The 20,483-nt window shown below is 45.1% G+C and overlaps 1 protein-coding gene across 1 annotated transcript in view; it reads right to left on the reverse strand.

Moving 5' to 3' along the window:
• Positions 1–7,453: 7,453 nt before the first annotated feature.
• Positions 7,454–20,483, reverse strand: part of AP1M2 (adaptor related protein complex 1 subunit mu 2) — a 49,018-nt gene continuing 35,988 nt past the window's right edge. The window contains exons 9-12 of the mRNA XM_040346427.1: positions 19,310–19,468; positions 16,663–16,788; positions 11,232–11,307; positions 7,454–7,636 (exon numbers count right to left, since the gene is read on the reverse strand). Coding sequence (XP_040202361.1) covers positions 7,614–7,636; positions 11,232–11,307; positions 16,663–16,788; positions 19,310–19,468 — 384 coding nt within the window. The 3' untranslated portion in view covers positions 7,454–7,613. The remainder of the gene's footprint in view (positions 7,637–11,231; positions 11,308–16,662; positions 16,789–19,309; positions 19,469–20,483) is intronic.

The raw sequence follows: 20,483 nt of genomic DNA on the forward strand, positions 1-20,483 counted from the left end.
TCCGTCTCAAAATGGAGACATCAGAGTTTGGTTCAGACCCCTGATATTTCACCAAATCCCCCCAACAGGGCTGCTAAATAAAAAATTACTGACACCAGCTTCTGCCATTCTGACAAATTTCACTGCTCTACTGACAGACACTGTCCCTCAGATGAAACAGCTGTGGTAATTACTAAGGCTGTGAAACGGATCAAATCACCTGTGCAAAATGTCTGGAAACATAACCTGTTGGGGCGCCTTGAGGACTGGAGCTGAGAAACACTGCTCTAGGGCATGAATATCATAGGAGACCAGCACTTTCTGAGATAGTTCACCCACTATGTAGGACACCAATAATAATGGTCCCCACCCTCAGTCTGCAATTACCCAACAGGCCATGTTTTTAGGATGTCCTTCACCTTGCACAGGGGATTTAAATCAATGTTAAAGGCATGGTATTTTTTGACAGCTAATTTTATCAAAGGGAAATTCCCAAAACATGGTCTGGTGAGGGTACTTGAGGACTAAGGGCCAGATTCACAGAACAAATACGCCGGAGTATCTACTGATACTCCGGCGTATTTTCAAATTTGCCGCGTCGTATCTTAGTTTGTGATTCACAAACAAGAAACGACGGCTTTTGGCTAAGATCCGACAGGCTTACGGCTTCGTACGCCTTCGGATCTTAGGCTGCAATACTTCGGCCGCCGCTGGGTGGAGTTTGCGTCGTTTTCCAGCGTTGGGTATGCAAATTAGCATTTACGGCGATCCACGAACCGACTCGCGTGCGTAACGTCGTTTTTTCCCGTCGCAAAGTTAAGCAATCTTTTTCATTGCTTAACTTTACACCAGCCATGTTAAAGTATGGCCGTCGTTCTCGCTTCGAATTTTAAACTTTTTTTTTTCGGCGCAGGTACGTTACGCACGTCGCCATTCACAAACACGTCGGGGCAACGTAATTTCACGCAAAGCACGTCGGGAAAATTGTGAACGGAGCATGCGCAGAATGTTGGGCGCGGGAGCGCGCCTAATTTAAATGGTACACGCCCCATTTGAATTAGGCGGGCTTGCGCCGGACGTCTTTACAATACACCGCCGCAAGTTTACAGGTAAGTGCTTTGTGAATCAGGCACTTACGCTGAAAACTTGCGGCGGTGTAACGTAAACGGGATACGTTACCCCGCCGCAGTTCTACGAGAATCTGGCCCTAAGTTTGGAAACCACTGCATCAGATCGCATACCACTTTTTTTTGTGAAGAATTGGAGTTCTTTTGCTAAAGCTGGCAGCAAAACAGAGGATGCCATTGGCATGGTTACATCATGTGTGCCATCTTTGAAAACCTTGTCTCATCTTCCTTGAGGTTATCTCATGAACATTTGACTTAGATGCTGCTTATACATACAATAGGGACCCATGTCTTGACAACTAAAAATCTGCCCATAAGTGTATGTAGAAAAAAAAATCACTCTTTGGCCAAACACAATATTCCCCTACATACCAAATATGTATTCAGTTATTTTCTAACCTGCTCAAACATTGAACTGAAAACTTGAACTCTCAGGCTAAAGGGAACCTGTACTGAGAATCTATGTTGGCCTCCATTGCTGACATCTTATTTTTCAAAAGATATAGCTCAGGGCTTGACAAATCTGTTTTGAATCTAGGAGCCAGCTAAACAAGTTAGGAGCCAGTTTGTGCGAGGCGATATGTAACGTGTATCGCAATTGACCTTTTTTTTTTTTTTTTAACACGTTTTTTATGACTTTAGGCCCCTTTCACATGGGCACGTTCGCTAAGGGGAATCGACTTGCTCAGTTTAGGATCTCTCCGCTCATCCCTGTTGAGCAGGCGGACCCTTTACATTACACAGCCCCCCGCAGCTCTGGACCCCCTGCATGTTACAGACCCCCCCCCCCTCTACAGTACACCCCCTACAATGCAGACCCATAATTGTACCTCAGATGAAAAGATCAGGAAATGGAAGGTGGCTTCACTCTGCTCGGCTGTGTGAGACAGCCGAGGCCACAAGAGAAGGGGAGGATCGTTGTGGGTCCAGAGTGTGGTGACGGGTGTAACTCGGGTGCCGCTCGCAACCCCCCTCTTTGCAAAGCCACTACAGTGTGTTCTTAGTTACCTGCCTGAGTGTCGCTGTGATTGCGGTGCCGCTGCTTAAACCCTGCCAGCTGTCTCCGCTGCAGTCGTGGAGGGGGCGAAAGGAGGGGCTCGCCGGCCTGACAACCCCCAGTGTGTGACACCCTGGGCAGCCCTGCAAACTGTCCGAAGACACTTCCTGGTTGTGACATGCTCCAATCAGTACCGCTCTGAGATCTGGCCACGAGAAGAGGGCGCAATATCCCCTGTCAGTGTAAGCAACATAAGGGAATGCCCTCAGTTAACAGAGCGAGCGGTGCATTTCACTCCAGCAGGCCGCAAAGCCACGGCCTCAATTACCGGCAGGGGCAACATCGTAGTCTGGACCAGGAGCCAGGCTGCTAATTCTAGGCGCCAACGCGACCTGGTGCCTGGGGTTTGTCGAACCCTGAGCTAGCTGAATCTTGAATACCATTTAAAACCCCAGAAATGAATGGTGATGAGGAGTTCAGACGTTACTGTGACTTCCCTTGCTGCATGATTTCTTAAAGATGACCTAAAAAAATATTAGGACAGCCGAGAAAAATGTTCACTCACCTCATGTACTGACCTTCCTTGCTGAGTTACACTATATGAGAAGTATTCACATACAAAACACAGGAGATTAAGAATGCAACACATTGCTAAGACAAATATAATTTATTACTTGGAGTTCAGAATTTTTAGAACACACTTTTCTTACATTTAGAGATGTATTTAAATTAAATTGCCAGTCAAATACTAACTATACCTAAACATGCTCCCACCCCCATTCTAAGCTTATTCTAACTACCCTGAGGGAAAGGTCTACACTTACCTATTCTGAGGGCGCTCCAGTCTGGTCACATAATCACCCTAGTGGCCAGCTTCAGAAAAGAGGAGAGATCGCCGACACCGGCTGAAGTCACCCATAGGCTTACTATGGGGCATGCGTTGCCAGCTGTCCCTCCTCTACACCGAAGCCACTGCTGGGTGCCAATTATGTCACTGGACCGGAGCGGCTTCAGAATAGGTAAGTACTGTATAGACATTTTTCCTCCACAGGGTAGTTAGAATATCCTTAGAACGGGGGTGGGAGCGTGTTTAAGTATAGTTAGTATTTGACTGGTCTTCCACTTTAACCTTTGGTGGCAGCCGCCATGTCTTAAAAGACTAACAATCATCAAAAAAAAAAAAGAAGGTAGATGTTCTGCAATAGATGAAGTATTTTATTATATTACTATTATTATGTGTCTCCTACCTTTCCTCTTTTCCAGTGCTGCAGCCTACATCAGTCTCTTCAGGCATTCATTAATTTCAGATGCTGTGTTCCCCGCAGTATGCTGTGGTTTGATCCTCATGGATGTGCTCTGCAATGATGTAGGGCATTGGTCTCCAAACTGCAGGCCGAGGGCCGGATGCGGCCCTTTGCTTGCCTTTATCCGGCCCTTGGGGCACTATCCCTCCCACTGATACAAGACACTATTCTGCCATCTGACACCGACAATGAAGCACCATTTCTCCCACTGACACAACTAATAGAGCACTATTCCTCCCTATGATACCAGCAATGGGGCACTATTCCTCCACCTAATACCAGATGTTTACTAACAATGATGCCAGGAAAATTTTCATTCCCGCTGGCCAAAGTCAAGCCCTCGAAGAGTCTGGCCCTTTGTTAAGAATGTTTGGAGACCCCTGATGTAGGGGATAGAGGAAGGAACCACAGCGCAAGACGGGGGACAAAGACATCTTACAATATTAAAGTGTCAAATTCTGAAGACACTGATGGAGGCTGCAGCACTGGAATGGAGAAAAGCTAGAAGACATAAGCTATTAGATGGGGTGGGGGGGGGGATGGGGTGTATAAGGTCACTTCTATTTCAGGGCAACATCTGATAATTACTGGCCCCCCAGTCCCCCGGTTTACTTACCTGGGCCCTCGAAAGTCCCGCATCGAGAATGTGCTGGCTTCTCTGCCCGGTCTTCTCGGCTCGTCACTGGATATATTTATAGCAGCGCTATTGGCTCCCGCTGCTGTCAATCAAATCCAATGACACGGGCGCCGGGGCCAGAGTCCGGCATTTGTGTCTATGGCTGCAAATGCTGGACTCGGGAGCGCGCCCGCAAGGTAGCCCCCTTGGAAAAGTGCTTCCCAGAGAGGGTTAACTGATGCGGGGAGGAGCCGAGACAGTCACAGAGGGACCCCAGAAGACGAGGTTCGGGGCCACTCTGTGCAAAACGAGTTGCATAGCGGAGGTAAGTATGACATTTTTTTTTTTATTCAAACCTTTAGTGTCACTTTAAAGCCAATCTCCAGGGAAAGAAAAAATGCAGGAAGGGTCATATGATTGTTTGGTTATTGATGGCCACAGAAAGCACGCAATCCTCCGTTCCTTCTCCTCTACTCCCCTATCCTGGAAGTTAACTGTTCCTCAGCTTGCTTATGTCCAGCGCAAGGTTATGGGCTCTCCATTGGTCTTGATGACTTTAGATGACCCGTGACCACTGGAGAGCAGGGGAGACGGGTCTTACAGTCTGTAGGGAGCCTGTGGGAGATGAGAAACAGGTAAGTGCTTTTTGCAGCCCCCTTGACCTAAATGAGAATTTAACCCATTGTAATGCATGGGGAGCCCCACTGGTGTTCAGCTTGAAGGGAAGCCAGAACCGATACATAGAGGATGAAATTTGTGACATTCTTCCATAGATGACTTCCCGACTGTCCCTGACTTTAATACTTTCAAATGTACTAATCTGGAAAAAGCATGCGGATCAGAAAAGTCAACGAGAATGTGCCATCTGGCAGTGGCTCAGAAAGTACTGAAGTAATTTGACCAGCATGACAGCCAGGGCGGTACATTTTAAAGAGGGGAGATCATTCGTGAAAGCCGGATATAAGAATCTCCCGCAATCAGTACTTATAAGTGAATGCCTAAAAAAAATAAAAAATCAGCTTATGAAATAAATGTAACCTTAAAAGACCTGTCTTTTCAGAGCCTCCCCATTCCGGAAGCTCACCATGAAACAGTCATGGCAAGACCTCCACCAAAGTTACGCAATAAATGGTGCATAGATAAGAATACACAAAATGACAGACCAAAAACACAACTTACAAACTTATAGATGAACACAGATACTGCAAAATGGAACATTATTTCCCCTCAGACCAAAAGCATCATGGAAAAAATTTCAAAGTACAATATTGCAGCTTTCACAAGATATTCGAAAATTACTACACACAGTATATGATTAAATAAGCGTAGAAGTAAGTATCAGGAAATTGTTTGATCTACAAAAAAGGTCATAAAAAGAATACATGGTGAAGTATTTGGAATATTATTTTAAAAGTAATTAATATTAAAAACCTGCTCTTTTTTTATATTATAAAAGGGAACAGCCAAGTAAAAAGCACATGACGACACACATATTATAATTCATACGATAACCCGAAGTACATTGCTTTTTACTAAAGGGCAAACATTTACTTAGAATAGTTAAGGCCCCTATAGACGGCTCAAATTTTGGCCATTTCCTGTCAAGATCTGAGCCATCTATGGGGGCCCTGCAAGCACCACCTGGCTCGTAAAGTCGCTTTGGCCATTACTTGCCAAAATCTGAGCCATCTATATGGGGGCTCTGCAAGCACCACCCGACTCGTAAAAGTCAATTTGAAAATTGACTAAGTAAGGTGGAAAATTATCAGCCGATCAGCCACTGTATCCCAACAGATGCAGTGACTGTTCGGCAGTGCCATTGTATTGGAGTTGCCACCAGTGGACATTCCTCCACACACGCTGTTAGTGTGGATGTGGGAATCGATTGATTTTGCTATTGTTTAACCCACAGACTGAACAATAGATTATTGAGCAGCGTATGGTGGCTACCCTTCAGTGAACCATCACAATTTGTCACGGAAGTGACGTATTACCATAGACAGAGCGGGGGGAGAGAGAGAGAGAGACCCATTCACAGCGAGAGAGAGAAATACAGATATAGAGATAGTGAGATACATTCAGAGCGAGAGAGAGAGATCGTGTACATATATTATAGATAACGGAAGTAATGCACATAGGGGAGGTAATCCCCTCCCTGAGCCCCGGTTCTCTCTCGGTATCTGTATATCTGTATCCCTCTCTCGCTCTGAATGTATCTACGTATCTCTATATGTCTATTTCTCTGTTGCTCTGAATGGGTCGCAGAAGACGAGCGATTGCTCGTGTCTCGGCTGCCCCCACGCCATCAAGGGTGAGGGAATCAGGAAGTGAAGCGTCGCAACTTCACTTTCCGGTTCCCTACTGTGCATGCGCGAGCAGTGCTGTGCGTCTTTCAATGGTCACCGTTGTGTTCTGGGAGCCATGTGTTTCCCAGAACTCAACGGGGGGATCGGGAAGTGACGCACTACCAGCAGACTGTATGCACGGAAGTGGGTGCGTGCAAATACCTGAAAGGTGCCAATTGTGGCACCAGAGGGGGGGATCCGATGAGCGGAAGTTCCACTTGAGGGTGGATATCCGCTTTAACAAAAGCCTGGATACAAAGGGAATGTATAAATCTTAGAATAGTTGCTATGTGTTCTCTGTAATATTAGCCGGCCAGACTGCTCGTACCCGCACTGTGATTAAATTCATGATTAAAATCACAGTGCAGGTACGAGCAGTCTGTGGCCGGCTAATATTACAGAGAACACACAGCAACTATTCTATTAGCCGGCCACAGACTGCTCGTACCTGCACTGTGATTTTAATCATGAATTTAATCACAGTGCAGGTACGAGCAGTCTGGCCGGCTAATATTACAGAGAACACACAACAACTATTGTACGTTTTATACAATCCCTTTGCATTCAGGCTTTTGTTAAATGAAGCCGTTTAGACTCTCTTTTGACAAAAATATGTTGCAACCAAAGCTGTAGAGGGCTCGCAAATGCATCTGCTGGAGCCGAAGAACCCTTGTCCTGTATTTTTTGTAGCCTTAGCTAAAAGATTAAGAACACTTGCCCAGTGATTTAACAAGAGTGACAGACCATCATGAGAGATTATTGGTGAAAATGTATATCCGAAAAGTCATATTAAATGAAAAATATTTGTGTTTGACTACAGAAAACATAAATTTCCCTTTTCAGTGGACGGTGTGCCGTTATAAAAGGGTACACTGCACGGACATGACCTGCAGAGGGCAGTAGTCATCTACAGTCTGAAGGGTAGGTGGGATGAGGACACCTGCTTATGTACAATGACATGACAGACGTAAAGGAATCATTTCATCATAGCACAGGAAATGCAAGATCATGTGAAATATCAGATAAGTACTGCATCATAGAACAGAGTGTACAGCTGCAAAAGTACAGCCAAAAAAAGTCAGTGGTAGAAATAAAATATTTATAAAAGTAGTTTCCTTAACAATGGCAGAATAACATTATTGCCATTTTTTCTTCATCACAAATATATATTTTTAGTTTAAGTAGAAATGTCCTTTGATGTTAACAGCTCTTGGAGTTCTTCCTCAAAAATGATTCTTGAGTGCATCAGTTTGTGCGTAGCTGGTAATCTAAGAAAAAAAAAAAAACAGAACGTGAAATCTACATGATGCGTTTCCACTGTATCGGAAAAATAAACAATAATAATATCATGTGTAGCCAGGGCCTGATTTGCTCTCCCTGCCGCCCCAAGGCCAGGTTCCGCAATGCACCCCCTCCCCACCAACCGAACCAACCCCCCCTCCAAATCAACAGAGAATGGTAACCGGATGGCAGGGGGCGGCACGGTTAGTTCAAATATTTTTTGTTTCTTTTTTTTTTTACTTTTTTTTTTTTATTTGTAGCTTGTCGTTTACATTTTCTTTTGTATAATTTTCTTATTATTTTTAAAATTATTTTTCTTATTCTTTACTTTTTAATCATTTTATTTTATTAATTTAATTATTTTTTCTTATTATGTTTTTATTTTATTTTTTTATATTTTCTTTCACTTAACTTTATTGCTATCACACAGGAGAAAACAATTCCCTGTGTGATAGCAATTGAAGGTGACAGGTTCTCTTTATTGACCCTGTCACCTCCAAAACAGGAGTCCTAGCACTATGCTAGAACTCCTGTCACAGCTAAGATGGGAAGAGCACAGCTCACCCCTCTCACTCTGTAACGAGCAAGCGGATTCCTTCACACTACATTTAGTCCTGCTAGAAAGCAACTTGCCGCCATTAACTGTATGTTCCGGGCGTCAGGGGGAACCCATGCCGCTGCCGCCCCTCCGCGCCCTACCGCCCAGAGGCCTGGCCCCGGTGGCCTTGTGGGAAATCCGGGCCTGTGTGTAGCGCCTGTGTACTTGTCAGTACAGGTGCTATGTTAAATTTAGTGGGATGAGAGCCTTATTTGCTCTCATCCATGTTTGATTTATTTAAATTCAGCTGTCGCCAGCCCTGAACTGTCCCGTGGGTCATTCTGTGCTTCAGAGATGCAGTTTCATCTCTGGATGGCAGGTTCAGGCGGAGCCGCTTCTCCCTAGCATCCAATTAGAGGTGTTTTCCCTCGCGGAGCATGCTGAGGAAGGGTATTTCTGTGGCGGAGGCCATTGCTCGGGGTTCTTCTCGGGTTCCTGGTTCCAGGTGCGGCACCCACCTTTAGGGTGTGCGCACATCATGGGCCCCGGCGATATGGCCTACCAGGCCGGGGCGCACGTGCTACGCGGAGTTCCTGACTCTGGGCCCTCATGGCCCGGAGCAACTGATGCTGCAAAGGGACCCCAGTGATTGATTGGGTTCCCCACCCCTCATCAAGAAGATCCCAAGCGACTTGTGCTTTTCGGTGGGGAGTCGGTCTGAGGTGAACCCGGAGGCAGGTGATCCAACAGGGCTTAGACGAACCATTGGGGATCTGGGTGGCCGGACGCTGACTGGTTGTATGCTGCAAACTGTTAGTCGGTGACCCAAGGACAAGAAGTCCACCTGAGGGGAAAATTCAGGCTAACTATCAACGGGGAGGAGTCACTCTACCATTTTATGCTATTGTGTATTGGGCCGGTGGCAGAGATCTCACTACTAATCCAAATTCCATTAGAGCCGGGTCTGTGGCAGAGACCTGTTCCTCCCCAGAAGTTCTGAATGATACTCTGGCTGCCAGGTCTGTGAGAGGGATCTGTCCAGGGGCACTCTACCCACTCCAGCTGGAGTGGCGACGAGACAAGTGTAATTATTGGAGGCAGGACTGCTTCCTCTCTCCATAGCCTGAATCTGCAAAGTTTATTCTCTTTTCACCAACCTATACTATCTACCTCGAGTTGACTGTTTGTCGTGTTGGACCAGAAATAAAGCATTGAAAACGTTAAACCAACTGTCTGGACATTCCGTCACTGCTCTCACCACCATAATCACCCCTAGACACATCACAGAGGTAACATAATTATGCCGTCCCAAATCTAACCAGTGGCTCCTCCGGGGGTAGCGCTACACATATATTTACATATACCCAATTCAATACCCACAGTTGATCCAGAGTAAGGCAAAAAACCCCAGCAGAGCATGATCCAATTTGCTACAGCAGAGGAAAAAAAATCCTTCCTGATCCCCCGAGAGGCAATCGGATTTTCCCTGGATCAACTTTACCTATAAATGTTAGTACCTAATTATATTATGTACATTTAGGAAAGAATCCAGGCCTTTCTTAACCACTTTCTTACTGGGCACTTAAACCCCCTTCCTGCCCAGACCAATTTTCAGCTTTTAGCGCTGACGCACTTTGAATGACAATTGCGCCGTCATACAACACTGTACCCAAATAATATTTTAATAAAAAAGTTATAGCGCCTACAAAATAGGGGAAAGATTTATGACATTTTTATTATTATTTTTTTTTTACTAGTAATGGCGGTGATCTGCGTTTTTTGTCAGGCCTGCGATATTTCGGCAGACATATCGGACACTTTTGACACTATTTTGGGACCATTCACATTTATACAGCGAACAGTGCTATAAAAATGCACGGATTACTGTTTAAATGCGACTGGCAGGGAAGGCGTTAACACAGTTCTACACAGTTCACCCACAATAAAGTTGATTGGTGACTCCACTACATTTTTAGCAATAGCTTTAGGGACATATATTCTCTCACAAATGGCGTCAATTTCAGTCCTCCTGATGGCTGATGAAACAGGGAGAAATTACACTTTTTTCAAGTATTTAAAGCGGGAGTTCACCCGAAAAACAATTTTTAACATTAGATTGATGCTCATTTTGTCAAGGGAAATCGGGTGTTTTTTTTAAAATCGAAGCAGTACTTACTGTTTTAGAGAGAGATCTTCTCCGCCGCTTCCGGGTATGGTCTTCGGGAGCGGGCGTTCCTATTTGATTGACAGTCTTCCGACAGGCTTCCGATGGTCGCATACATCGCGTCACGAGTAGCCGAAAGAAGCCGAACGTCGGTGCGGCTCTATACGGCGCCTGCGCACCGACATTCGGCTACTTTCGGAAAATCGTGACGCGATGTATGCGACCGTCGGAAGCCTGTCAATCAAATAGGAACGCCCAGTCCCGCAGCCCATACCCGGAAGCGGCGGAGAAGATCTATCTCTAAAACGGTAAGTACTGCTTTGATTTTAAAAAACCACCCGATTCCCCATTACAAAATGAGCCTCAATCTAATGTTAAAAATTAAGTTTTTGGGTGAACCTCCACTTTAAAGGGGAACTGAATTGCATCAGCACCACAAACCGAAAACACTATATAAAGATTTGTTTTTTAATATTCAAAGCAAACTAACCCATCCATGTCTCCATGCTTTATCTTGTTGAGAAATGACTTTGAACCCCCACCCCCAAGTGCCGATGATTCAGCATTTACTTCCTGGAATCCATCTGCACATAGCTCAGACATGCAGGTAGGAGGGCAACTCCTGGGATGTATGACAGAACCCTGCCAGCAGCCATGATCTGCCTGCAATGCATACAGAAGCACAAAGGCCCAGGTGTGACTGGGTCTAAAATAGGGTATGTAATGAAAACAAACAGAGAGGTTTTATTTAAAAATTTCCTCAACATGTTGATGAGGGGAGAAAAAAGCAACCAGGGAAGGCAGGCAAAGTATAGGCAGCTTATATCTCAACTTAAATGAGTACTTATAGTTCATGTTAACATTAATACGCAGTACTCACCTCCACTTTGTGTGATATATCTGACCCATGGAAGTGCCTGATACCCACTCTTCTCAATAATTTTCATATACCGAACCTTAAAAAAAAAAAAAAAAATAGACAAAAATATGTAAAAAACGTCACAGTCTTAATTTTCCGATAATTTCCCCCCTGGCTCAAATAATTTTTTGATTTGACTAGTCATGCCTACTTGCAGGGCCACACACGGTTCACATTTTGAGCCATCTATTGCCGGGTTTAAATAGGAAGTAAACTCTGATGTTTTTTTTTTCTTCCCTGCAAAGTAAATGTAGCAGGTCCCAGGACTCCTTTGGTCTAATGAGGACCTCCAGGGTCAGGGATAGCGGACATCCTTCTGTATGTGGTGGGTTGTGTGGCATAGTGGGTGAAGTTATTGGGCTCCAGACACTTCTTACATGCAAAAGAAAGTTTATTTCTCTTAATCTTTTTGGGGGGTGAGGGTTAAGGCCAAGAGACCCTTAGGTAGTTTTAAGATAAATTGGAAGACTCCAAGACTTCAATAGAAGGACAGCCATGCAGGCAAAGGCATCCAGCAAGACACCACATCTGCATGTGCAGAAATGCTGTCTCCTATGGCAACAGTTGTTAACGGTTCCTAACACAAACGTAACAGTTCCTTTCTCTTTAAAGCGGGGGTTCACCCTAAAATTTTGTTTTGTCTATCATGCCATGCAGCATACTAGCGTCAGCTACAGTATGCATTTATTTTATTTTTTTCCGCTGTACTCACTGTTTAATCCGTTTCAGACTCCCTCGGGGAGTAGGCGTTCCTATCAAGAGGTGAACATGATTGGCGGCCAGCTATGGCGCGTCACGCTTCCCAGAAATAGCCGAAATAGGACTTGGCTCTTCACGGCGCCTGCGCAGTCAGCTCCTAGTCTGTGCGCAGGCGCCGTATAGCGCCGTGAAGAGCCGAGACCTACTCCAGCTATTTTCGGGAAGCGTGACGCGCCATAGCCGGCCGTCAATCATGTTCCCCTCTTGATAGGAATGCCTATTCCCCGCGGGTGTCTAAAACGAAACTATTGGATAACACTGTGAGTACAGCGCAAAAAAATAAAATAAAGGCATACTGTAGCTGACGCTAGTATGCTGCATGGCATGGTAGAAAGTAGTTTTTTAGAGTGAACCTCCGCTTTAACTACAATCACTCCTTGTGGTTCTTCAGCCCACTGTGCTCTCGGTCTTTCACTTGACCCACTGATTCACTGCCACTGAATCCCTTCAGTTTCTCCAATCTTCACGGTGGTATCTTCCTCAAGCGTCACCAGTGGCGTCTCCAGCTTTCATATTTAGGGGGGGCACATGGGGGGACAGGGACAAAAGTAGGGGGGCCAACTATAAAATGCAATTTTATATATATATATATATATATTAGGGCTGGCAGGGAAGCGTCACCAGTGGCGTCTCCAGCTTTCATATTTAGGGGGGGCACATGGGGGGACAGGGACAAAAGTAGGGGGGCCAACTATAAAATGCAATTTTATATATATATATATATATATATATATATATATATATATATATATATATATATATATATATATATATATATATATATATATATATTAGGGCTGTGCGTTAAACACGATATTAACGGCGTTAACGCAAACCCATGTTAACGCCGTCAATATTTTTATCGCGCGATTAACGCAGGAGCCCTCGGGGTGGACATGCAGAGTGTGCAGCGGCGCGGCTTACCTTCTCGCTGGATTCACAGGCAAGTTACTCACCTTGTCCCTGGATCAAGCGATGCCACCCCGCTGTGTGATCGAGCGGGTCCTCCTTGCTTGGCGGGTCCTCCTTGCTCGGCGGGTCCTCCTCGCTCGGCGGGTCCTCCTCGCTCGATTCACAGTGCCTGTGTGCCGCCGAGCTCCGTTCCCTGCGACGTTACGACGCACGAGAGCGGAGAACGGCGCCAAATTTAAAAAAGTAAACAAACACAATACACACAGTATACTGTAATCTTATAGATTACAGTACTGTATGTAAAAAATACACACACCCCTTGTCCCTAGTGGTCTGCCCAGTGTCCTACATGTTCTTTTATAAAATAAAAACTATTCTTTCTGCCTGAAAAACTGTAGATTGTCCAAAAGTGTCCCTTTATGTCAAAAATGGTTTTAGATCAGCTAGAAAACAGCGATAATAAATTATAATCACTTGCAGAATTGTGCGATATTTGTGGGGAAATTCGTCATAAATTAGATAGATTAATCGTGAGTTAACTATGACATTAATGCGTTTAATCGCGATTAAAAATTTGAATCGTTTGACAGCACTAATATATATATATATATATATATATATATATATATATATATATATATATATATTATATATATATATATATATATATCCTGGGGCCCTTTACTACGATCCCACTATGGGCCCTTTCACATGTTCTGCAGTGAGCTCCCTTCCTACTATACTGGGGCCCCCCAGGGTGGCAGAAAACAAGAGATACATGTCACCAGCACACCAAGAAAATATAAGGGTCCAAAGCAGTGGGAGAACTATCAGGGTTGCAAAGGTTGCCTTGCCACCGGGCCCTGGTGTTCTGCCACAGTGGGGATCCCCAGCTGTCCTGTCCCTGCTATTTACAGCGCTGGTCTGGCGTCTGTCTCCTTGGCAGCGGCGGCAGTCTATTAGGACCTAGGGCTGGTGACATTATGGGTGCATGCAGGGAAAGGCTGGCACTATTGGTTATAGAGAGCTGAGCCCCCAGCTGGTCACCTAGCAGCAGTAATGCTGTATAACCTTCTCTGTTGACATGCTGATCGGCATGTGATCCAGGTGATGCTCCCAGTCAGATCTAATAAACACAGTATTTATTAGCATCAAGAGTACAACCACATAAATATAATCAACCGTATGATCAGCAGCCATGTGGGCTCTATGCCTGTAAAGTGTGGGCTTTGATCAATAAAATCACTTATATTTATGACTAGGATTTGACTAGGAGCATCACCTGGATTGCATCCCGATCAGCATGTCAGAGAAGGGTCCACTGCTGCTAAGCAACCTGCAGGGAGCTCAACTGTCTACAACCAATAGAGATGGGCTCGGGTGTGTTTGAAATCCCACATGCCCGATCACGCCAGGAAGCCGACACTCCACAGTGCTAATCAATGTATGGGCTGCCTAAGAGCTAAGACCAGCCATAGACAGTTTAAATCTCAGCTGGTTCAGCAGAAACTGGCTGAGATTTGAACCATTAATGAGCAGATTCTCTTAGAATTATCACTAGTGGTTGCTGTATAGTCACTAGTGATAATCACTGTTTGTCGGGAGAATATAATTGCTGGGCAGGAGGGATATTCCCCTGTCACCACTGTCTGTTGATGGGGGAATCATGCAAGTTTCTTTCCTGCAATCTGTGGATGCAGGAAAGAAATTTGCACCGTATATTATCTGCCTAACTGAAAGTGAAAGTAAATTGTGAATGTTTTGAAAGAACAGGAGAGGGGGAGGGAGACAGATGGGGGGGGGGAGAGAAGGGATGGTGATAATGTAGTTCAGTGATTACAGTGTACTGCAGTCTGCAGTGCACACACTTAAACACGGCCCAGGCTAGAATTATCTGGTTGTGTGAGCGCTCGCATTATGCAGTGTCGGCGAGCACAGTGAGGGGGAGGAATCCCCCGCAGAGCTATATGGGGACGCTCTCCCTCTCGGGGAGCAAAATACAAAAATTGCACATGGTGGGGCACAGCATGATGTTGGGGGGGTCAGGGCCCCCTCTGGCCCCCCCCCTAGGGACGCCTCTGAGCGTCACCCCTGCCTCTCTGCTGGGTCCCTATCTTGGCACTCAAGATACCAATCAAGCTTCAACCCCGCTGTCCTGTTCAGGCCCTGGCTTGACACAAGGCTTTTCGGCAAGTGTCACCTCCGCTGGCTGGGTCCCTGGCTTGATTCCCACTCAAGCTTCACCGTCTATGATTGGGGAGAATGCTGCTCTGGTACTTGCTTCAGTTACTCACTGTGGTCCCTGGTAATAAGGCAGATGGTCCCTTATTGGCGACAGCTTCCCCTCTCCCTCCGACCACGACAGGTTCTCCGGACAGCAGAAATGTCACTTTTAGTTGGACTTCAAGCTGCAATCCCAACCCTGCGCTGCTCTCTTGCTTCTGGATAGGCCCTCAGACAGCCTAGCAGCCAGATGTGCCCGGGATAGGCCGAATCTCGGGCCTAGCAGCCCGGGCAGTAAAACACACGTGCACCCAGACAGCCGTCCAGGTGGCACAAAACACAGATCACATGACTCCACCCAAATATATAGATTCTCTCAGCAGGCTAAGGGATTTAAGAAAACCTCTGCCCATTGGCTGAGATACCCCATATACCCATAATCTGACCTTGCAGTGCCCTTCTCATATCTAATGCCACCAAGTGCCTGGACACCTAGCATCAGAAGAGAAAAGTGCAGCAAGTACAGACTTGGCATGGAATCAATTTATCCTTAACAATAGACCAAGGTAGCTATACCTGGCAGGTAGGAGCAACCCTGCCAAACCTCAGGGTATTACATCAAGGCATAATTTGCTAGTATGCATCGCATACCAGCACATTAAGTAACATTTATCTGAAAACAAAGCCTTTGTCGCCCCCGCCGCAGGCCCCATCAATCTTTGCCTGTATTCCTTCCGGGGTCACAGCCGTGTGATGTCACTCCCACGAATGCACACGGGAGCCGCCAGTCACAGCACAGGCTTCTGAAGAAATGGCACGGTCAGGCAGTTCCTTCAGAGCACATGTGCCAATGACATCATCGGCACAGTATAAAGTAAATATCTCCTAAACGGCACACGTTTAAGAGATATTTACAGTACCTATAGGCAAGCCTTATTCTAGGCTTACCTATAGGTACAAAAAACTACAGGGAGGTTTACTTCCTCTTTAAGGGTGGAGATTCAGATGCTCACAAATGCCTATTCATGACTAGTTCTCTTTAAATCATACCTAAACCCAAAACATAATATATTGCAGCTTACCAGTTCTTTGATATGTTGCCTGCATTAGTTCTTCTTTCCAGACTTTTTGCCCCTTTATTTTCACCTGGTGATCCAGCTAGTAACACACTTCCTGTCTCTGGGAAGCTACGCTCACTCTCTGTACTGTATGGAGGGAGCCATGCTTGCCACCCATGCTGAACTATAAACACTTGTTTTTCTCCATTACACAGGGCTTTGTGGTTTACAGAAGGAAGATAACATTGTTTGTGCCTCTGGGTTAATCACATACTGTACAATACCTGATCAACAGATATTTTCTATACTTTCTGAAAATGTTTTGAACCCGAAAAAAATGAAACCATGCAGTCAACACCTAAAGACTGGTAAACTATGATAAAATCATTTCTACAGTATATGTGGGTTTATCCTTTAAAAGTATAGAAATATATATATACCTGAATTCCAGAAACTGTAAAATAGGGAATTTCAAATTTGACGCCGATTGGAGGTTTTCCTTCCAATTCTTCTCTCTCCACACTGGGTAGTCCAAAATGTGCCCGCATTAAATACTCTTTACCACCCTACAGATGCAAAACAGAGTTTAACTGCAATCTTGATTAGAATGGAAAAAAAAGATGAACTTCATCACTGCATCAATCCCCTCCCCCCTGCCCCTTCCAATATCCAGCACGTGCACAGATCCACCACAGGTCTCTGCCAGGTATTTGGGACTTGGAATAGTCTGGTGGCACATGCCAACTGTGTACATGCAGGGGATTTATTGTGCATCCGCACAAATGCCACCGACTTCTGGTTTATGGGCACCATAGCGGCCCACAGCATTTGTACGCATTGGGCAGAAAATTCCCTTGCATACGCAGATGCACCACACAGTTGCAGAGAGTCAGCATATGCAAAGAATCTTGCAGCACATGTGCACACTTTGTAACATATTGCCTCCTGGGATAGCTGCGAAATGCCATCCCAAGAGGCAGCGAGGGCCTGGCCTTGGCCAGAAAGCTGGAAGTTGCAACACAAAAGGGTACAAATTAATCAAATCAATTTTTTGCCCATTTTTGTAATACGTGAATTTCCACTTTAAGAATGGGTTCTTCAAGTTTAACAATAAAAAGGTACCCCTAACAACAATGACTCTACCATAGAGAAATAGTATTGTAGTAACAGATGTATGACAAAACATTACTAAGATTTATTGCCCAATTTGTGACTGAGGGGGTGGATGTGACGATTAATTGATACGATAGCTAAAGGCCATAACGTTTTTTAATTTCTTTACCAATTCATAAATATAGTGCTAAAAATAAAGTTAATGCTATAACAAAAGTTACATATTGACCAAATAGCTGGCACCAGAAGAGGCCACACTGTTTAGCAGCCTCTTCCAGGATAGACTTTATTAATCTTTATACCCCCATTAAATAGCCTTGAAATAGTTTCCAGATCAAGTAAAAATGCCACATACATTTGGGGCCAGTTGGAAGATTGCACCCCCCCAACTTATAGTAGTGGTCTGAATGTCACTCTTACAGACAGCTAAAAATATCTCTGGCATGACTTTGCCAAGTGCCTATGACTTCGGAACTATGCAGGCACCATTAAATGGGAGGTCAGGTAGTGGCTGCTTAAGGAACCCCTAGAAGCCTCTGGAGGAGCCTTAGGCCCTGTACACACGATCAGTCCAAACTGATGAAAACGGACTGAAGTTCAGTTTCATCAGTCCAAACCGACCGTGTGTATGGCCCATCGGACTGTTGTCCTTCAATCCAAAGTTTTAGGCCTTGTACACACGATCAGTCCAAACTGATGAAAACGGACTGAAGGCTGAAGTCTGATGGTCTGATGTGCCTACACACCATCAGTTAAAAATCCAATCGAGTCCAACGCGGTGACGTAAAACACACGACGTGCTAAAAAAAAAAACGAAGTTCAATGCTATCAAGCATGCGTTGACTTGATTCTGAGCATGCGCGGGTTTTGAACCGATGCTTTTGCGTACTAACCATCGGTTTTGACTGATCGGTCATCAGTCCATCAGTCCGATTTTAAAGCAAGTTTTAAAACTTTTGGTCTGAAGGACAAAAGTCTGATGGGCCATACACACGGTAGGTTTGGACTGATGAAACTGAACTTCAGTCCGTTTTCATCAGTTTGGACTGATCGTGTGTACAGGGCCTCAGAACTTGCTTTAAAATCGGACTGATGGACGCCTGGTCAAAACCGATGGTTAGTACGCAAAAGCATCGGTTCAAAACCTGTGCATGCTCAGAATCAAGTCGACGCATGCTTGGAAGCATTGAACTTCGTTTTTTTCAGCACGTCGTTGTGTTTTACGTCACCGCGTTGGACTCGACCGGTTTTTGAACTGATGGTGTGTAGGCACATCAGACCATCAGACCATCAGTCCATCAGACCATCAGTCCATCAGACCATCAGTCCGTTTTCATCAGTTTGGACTGATCGTGTGTACAAGGCCTTAGGATTCCATGGAAACTTGGTTGAGAATGGCTGCTCCAACAGGCTGCTAGGAGTTCTTTGAGCAGTGTAAAATTACTACCTCTCAAATAGTAAACCACGGAATGTATCCCAACAGAGGGGACTATCAGAATACACTGATCAGCACTGCAGCCAATTGGCTACATGCACTGTTCGAACACAAATTTTACAACAGTCCCATTCAAGAGAGTAGTTGCTCACTAGGTCAACTCCTCTCAAATGGCAATAGATGGATCAAAATTTGACCAGTGCCTGCTGAGCTGGCTGAATTTTAAATTCCTCTATGGCCAGCTTTAACCATCTGTAAGGGGGAGATTCTTTTCAATGTAAGGAGCATTTTTTCCCAGAGGCCATTATACTGGTGTATTGTGATCTGCACATATAATTATCAGTAGGGGTTCCCAGAGACAAGAATCAAAGCTTTAGATACCGTCTGTTTCCCACAATGCAGTGTGGATCTCTCAGGGGTTCCCTCTATTTGAAGGTCATGTCAGAGCTTGGAAAGAAGGCCCTCCAGGGCTTGGGTATGCCCAAAGCAAATGAAAGGTCCCCTTTCAATATACAGAAAAATCCACAACATTTACTTACTGGAAAGGATTTGATTGTCCATATAACCACATTTTTTTCTGGGACGTATTTTGCACTTCCAACGCTGGTTTTAAATTTTGGAGAATCTGCATCACTTGGAACTGGAACGGAGATCTCCACATTATTTGCTACAGACTGTTTCTTAAATTGACCTTTTGCCTAGTGTAAGAGAAACCAGAAAGTGAAACATTTCAAGGGAAAGTGTAAAAGTCAAAATTCCTATACATCTGCCAACAGGATTTTAATACTTGCGCCTCTCTCTCCAAAAATATTTCCATTAATGTTTTTGTTTTACTGCTGGTTTCTGAACTGTCAGTTATGTCATGGTATTTTGACCAGCAAAGGTAGAAATAAAGCTAATGCCGCGTACACACGATAGTTTAAACCGATGAGAATGGTCTGATGGACCGTTTTCATTGGTCAAAACCGATCGTGTGTGGGCGCCATCGTTTATTTAACCATCGATTAAAAAAAAGCCAACTTGCTTTAAATTTAACCGATGGATTCCTAACCGATAGGTCAAAACCGATCGTTAGTAGGCACAACCATCGGTTAAAAATCTACGCATGCTCAGAATCAAGTCGACGCATGCTTGGAAGCATTGAACTTAGTTTTTTTTCAGCACGTTGTCGTGTTTTACGTCACCTCGTTCTGACATGATCGTTTTTTTAACCGATGGTGTGTAGGCGCGACGGACCATCAGTCAGCTTCATCGGTTAACCGATGAAAACGGTCCATCGTTCCGTTCTCATCGGATGGACTGATCGTGTGTACGCGGCATAAGTCAGCCTTTTGTCTGTGTCATCCTATGGTAGGAGGCACTGACTCAATGTCACATAGCTCCTCCTTGGTGGTGTCACCCTGTGGTGGGAGGGACCAGCTCCATGTCACAAAGCTCTTCCTGTCAATGTCACCTAGTGGTGGGAAGGACAGACTCCATGTCACATAGCTTCTACTGTCTGTGTCATGCTGTGGTCTGAGGGACAGACCCCATGTCACTTAGCTCTTCCTGGGTGGTGTCACCCTGGGGTAGGAGGGACCAGCTACAAGTCACATAGCTTCTACTGTCTGTCACCCTGTGGAGGGAGGGACAGACTCCATGTCCCATAGTTTCTTCTGTCTGTGTCACGCTATGGTAGGCGCGCCCAACTCCATGTCACATAGCTATTTCTGA

This window comes from Rana temporaria, chromosome 3, assembly GCF_905171775.1.
Source record: "Rana temporaria chromosome 3, aRanTem1.1, whole genome shotgun sequence".
NCBI classification, from domain to species: domain Eukaryota; kingdom Metazoa; phylum Chordata; class Amphibia; order Anura; family Ranidae; genus Rana; species Rana temporaria.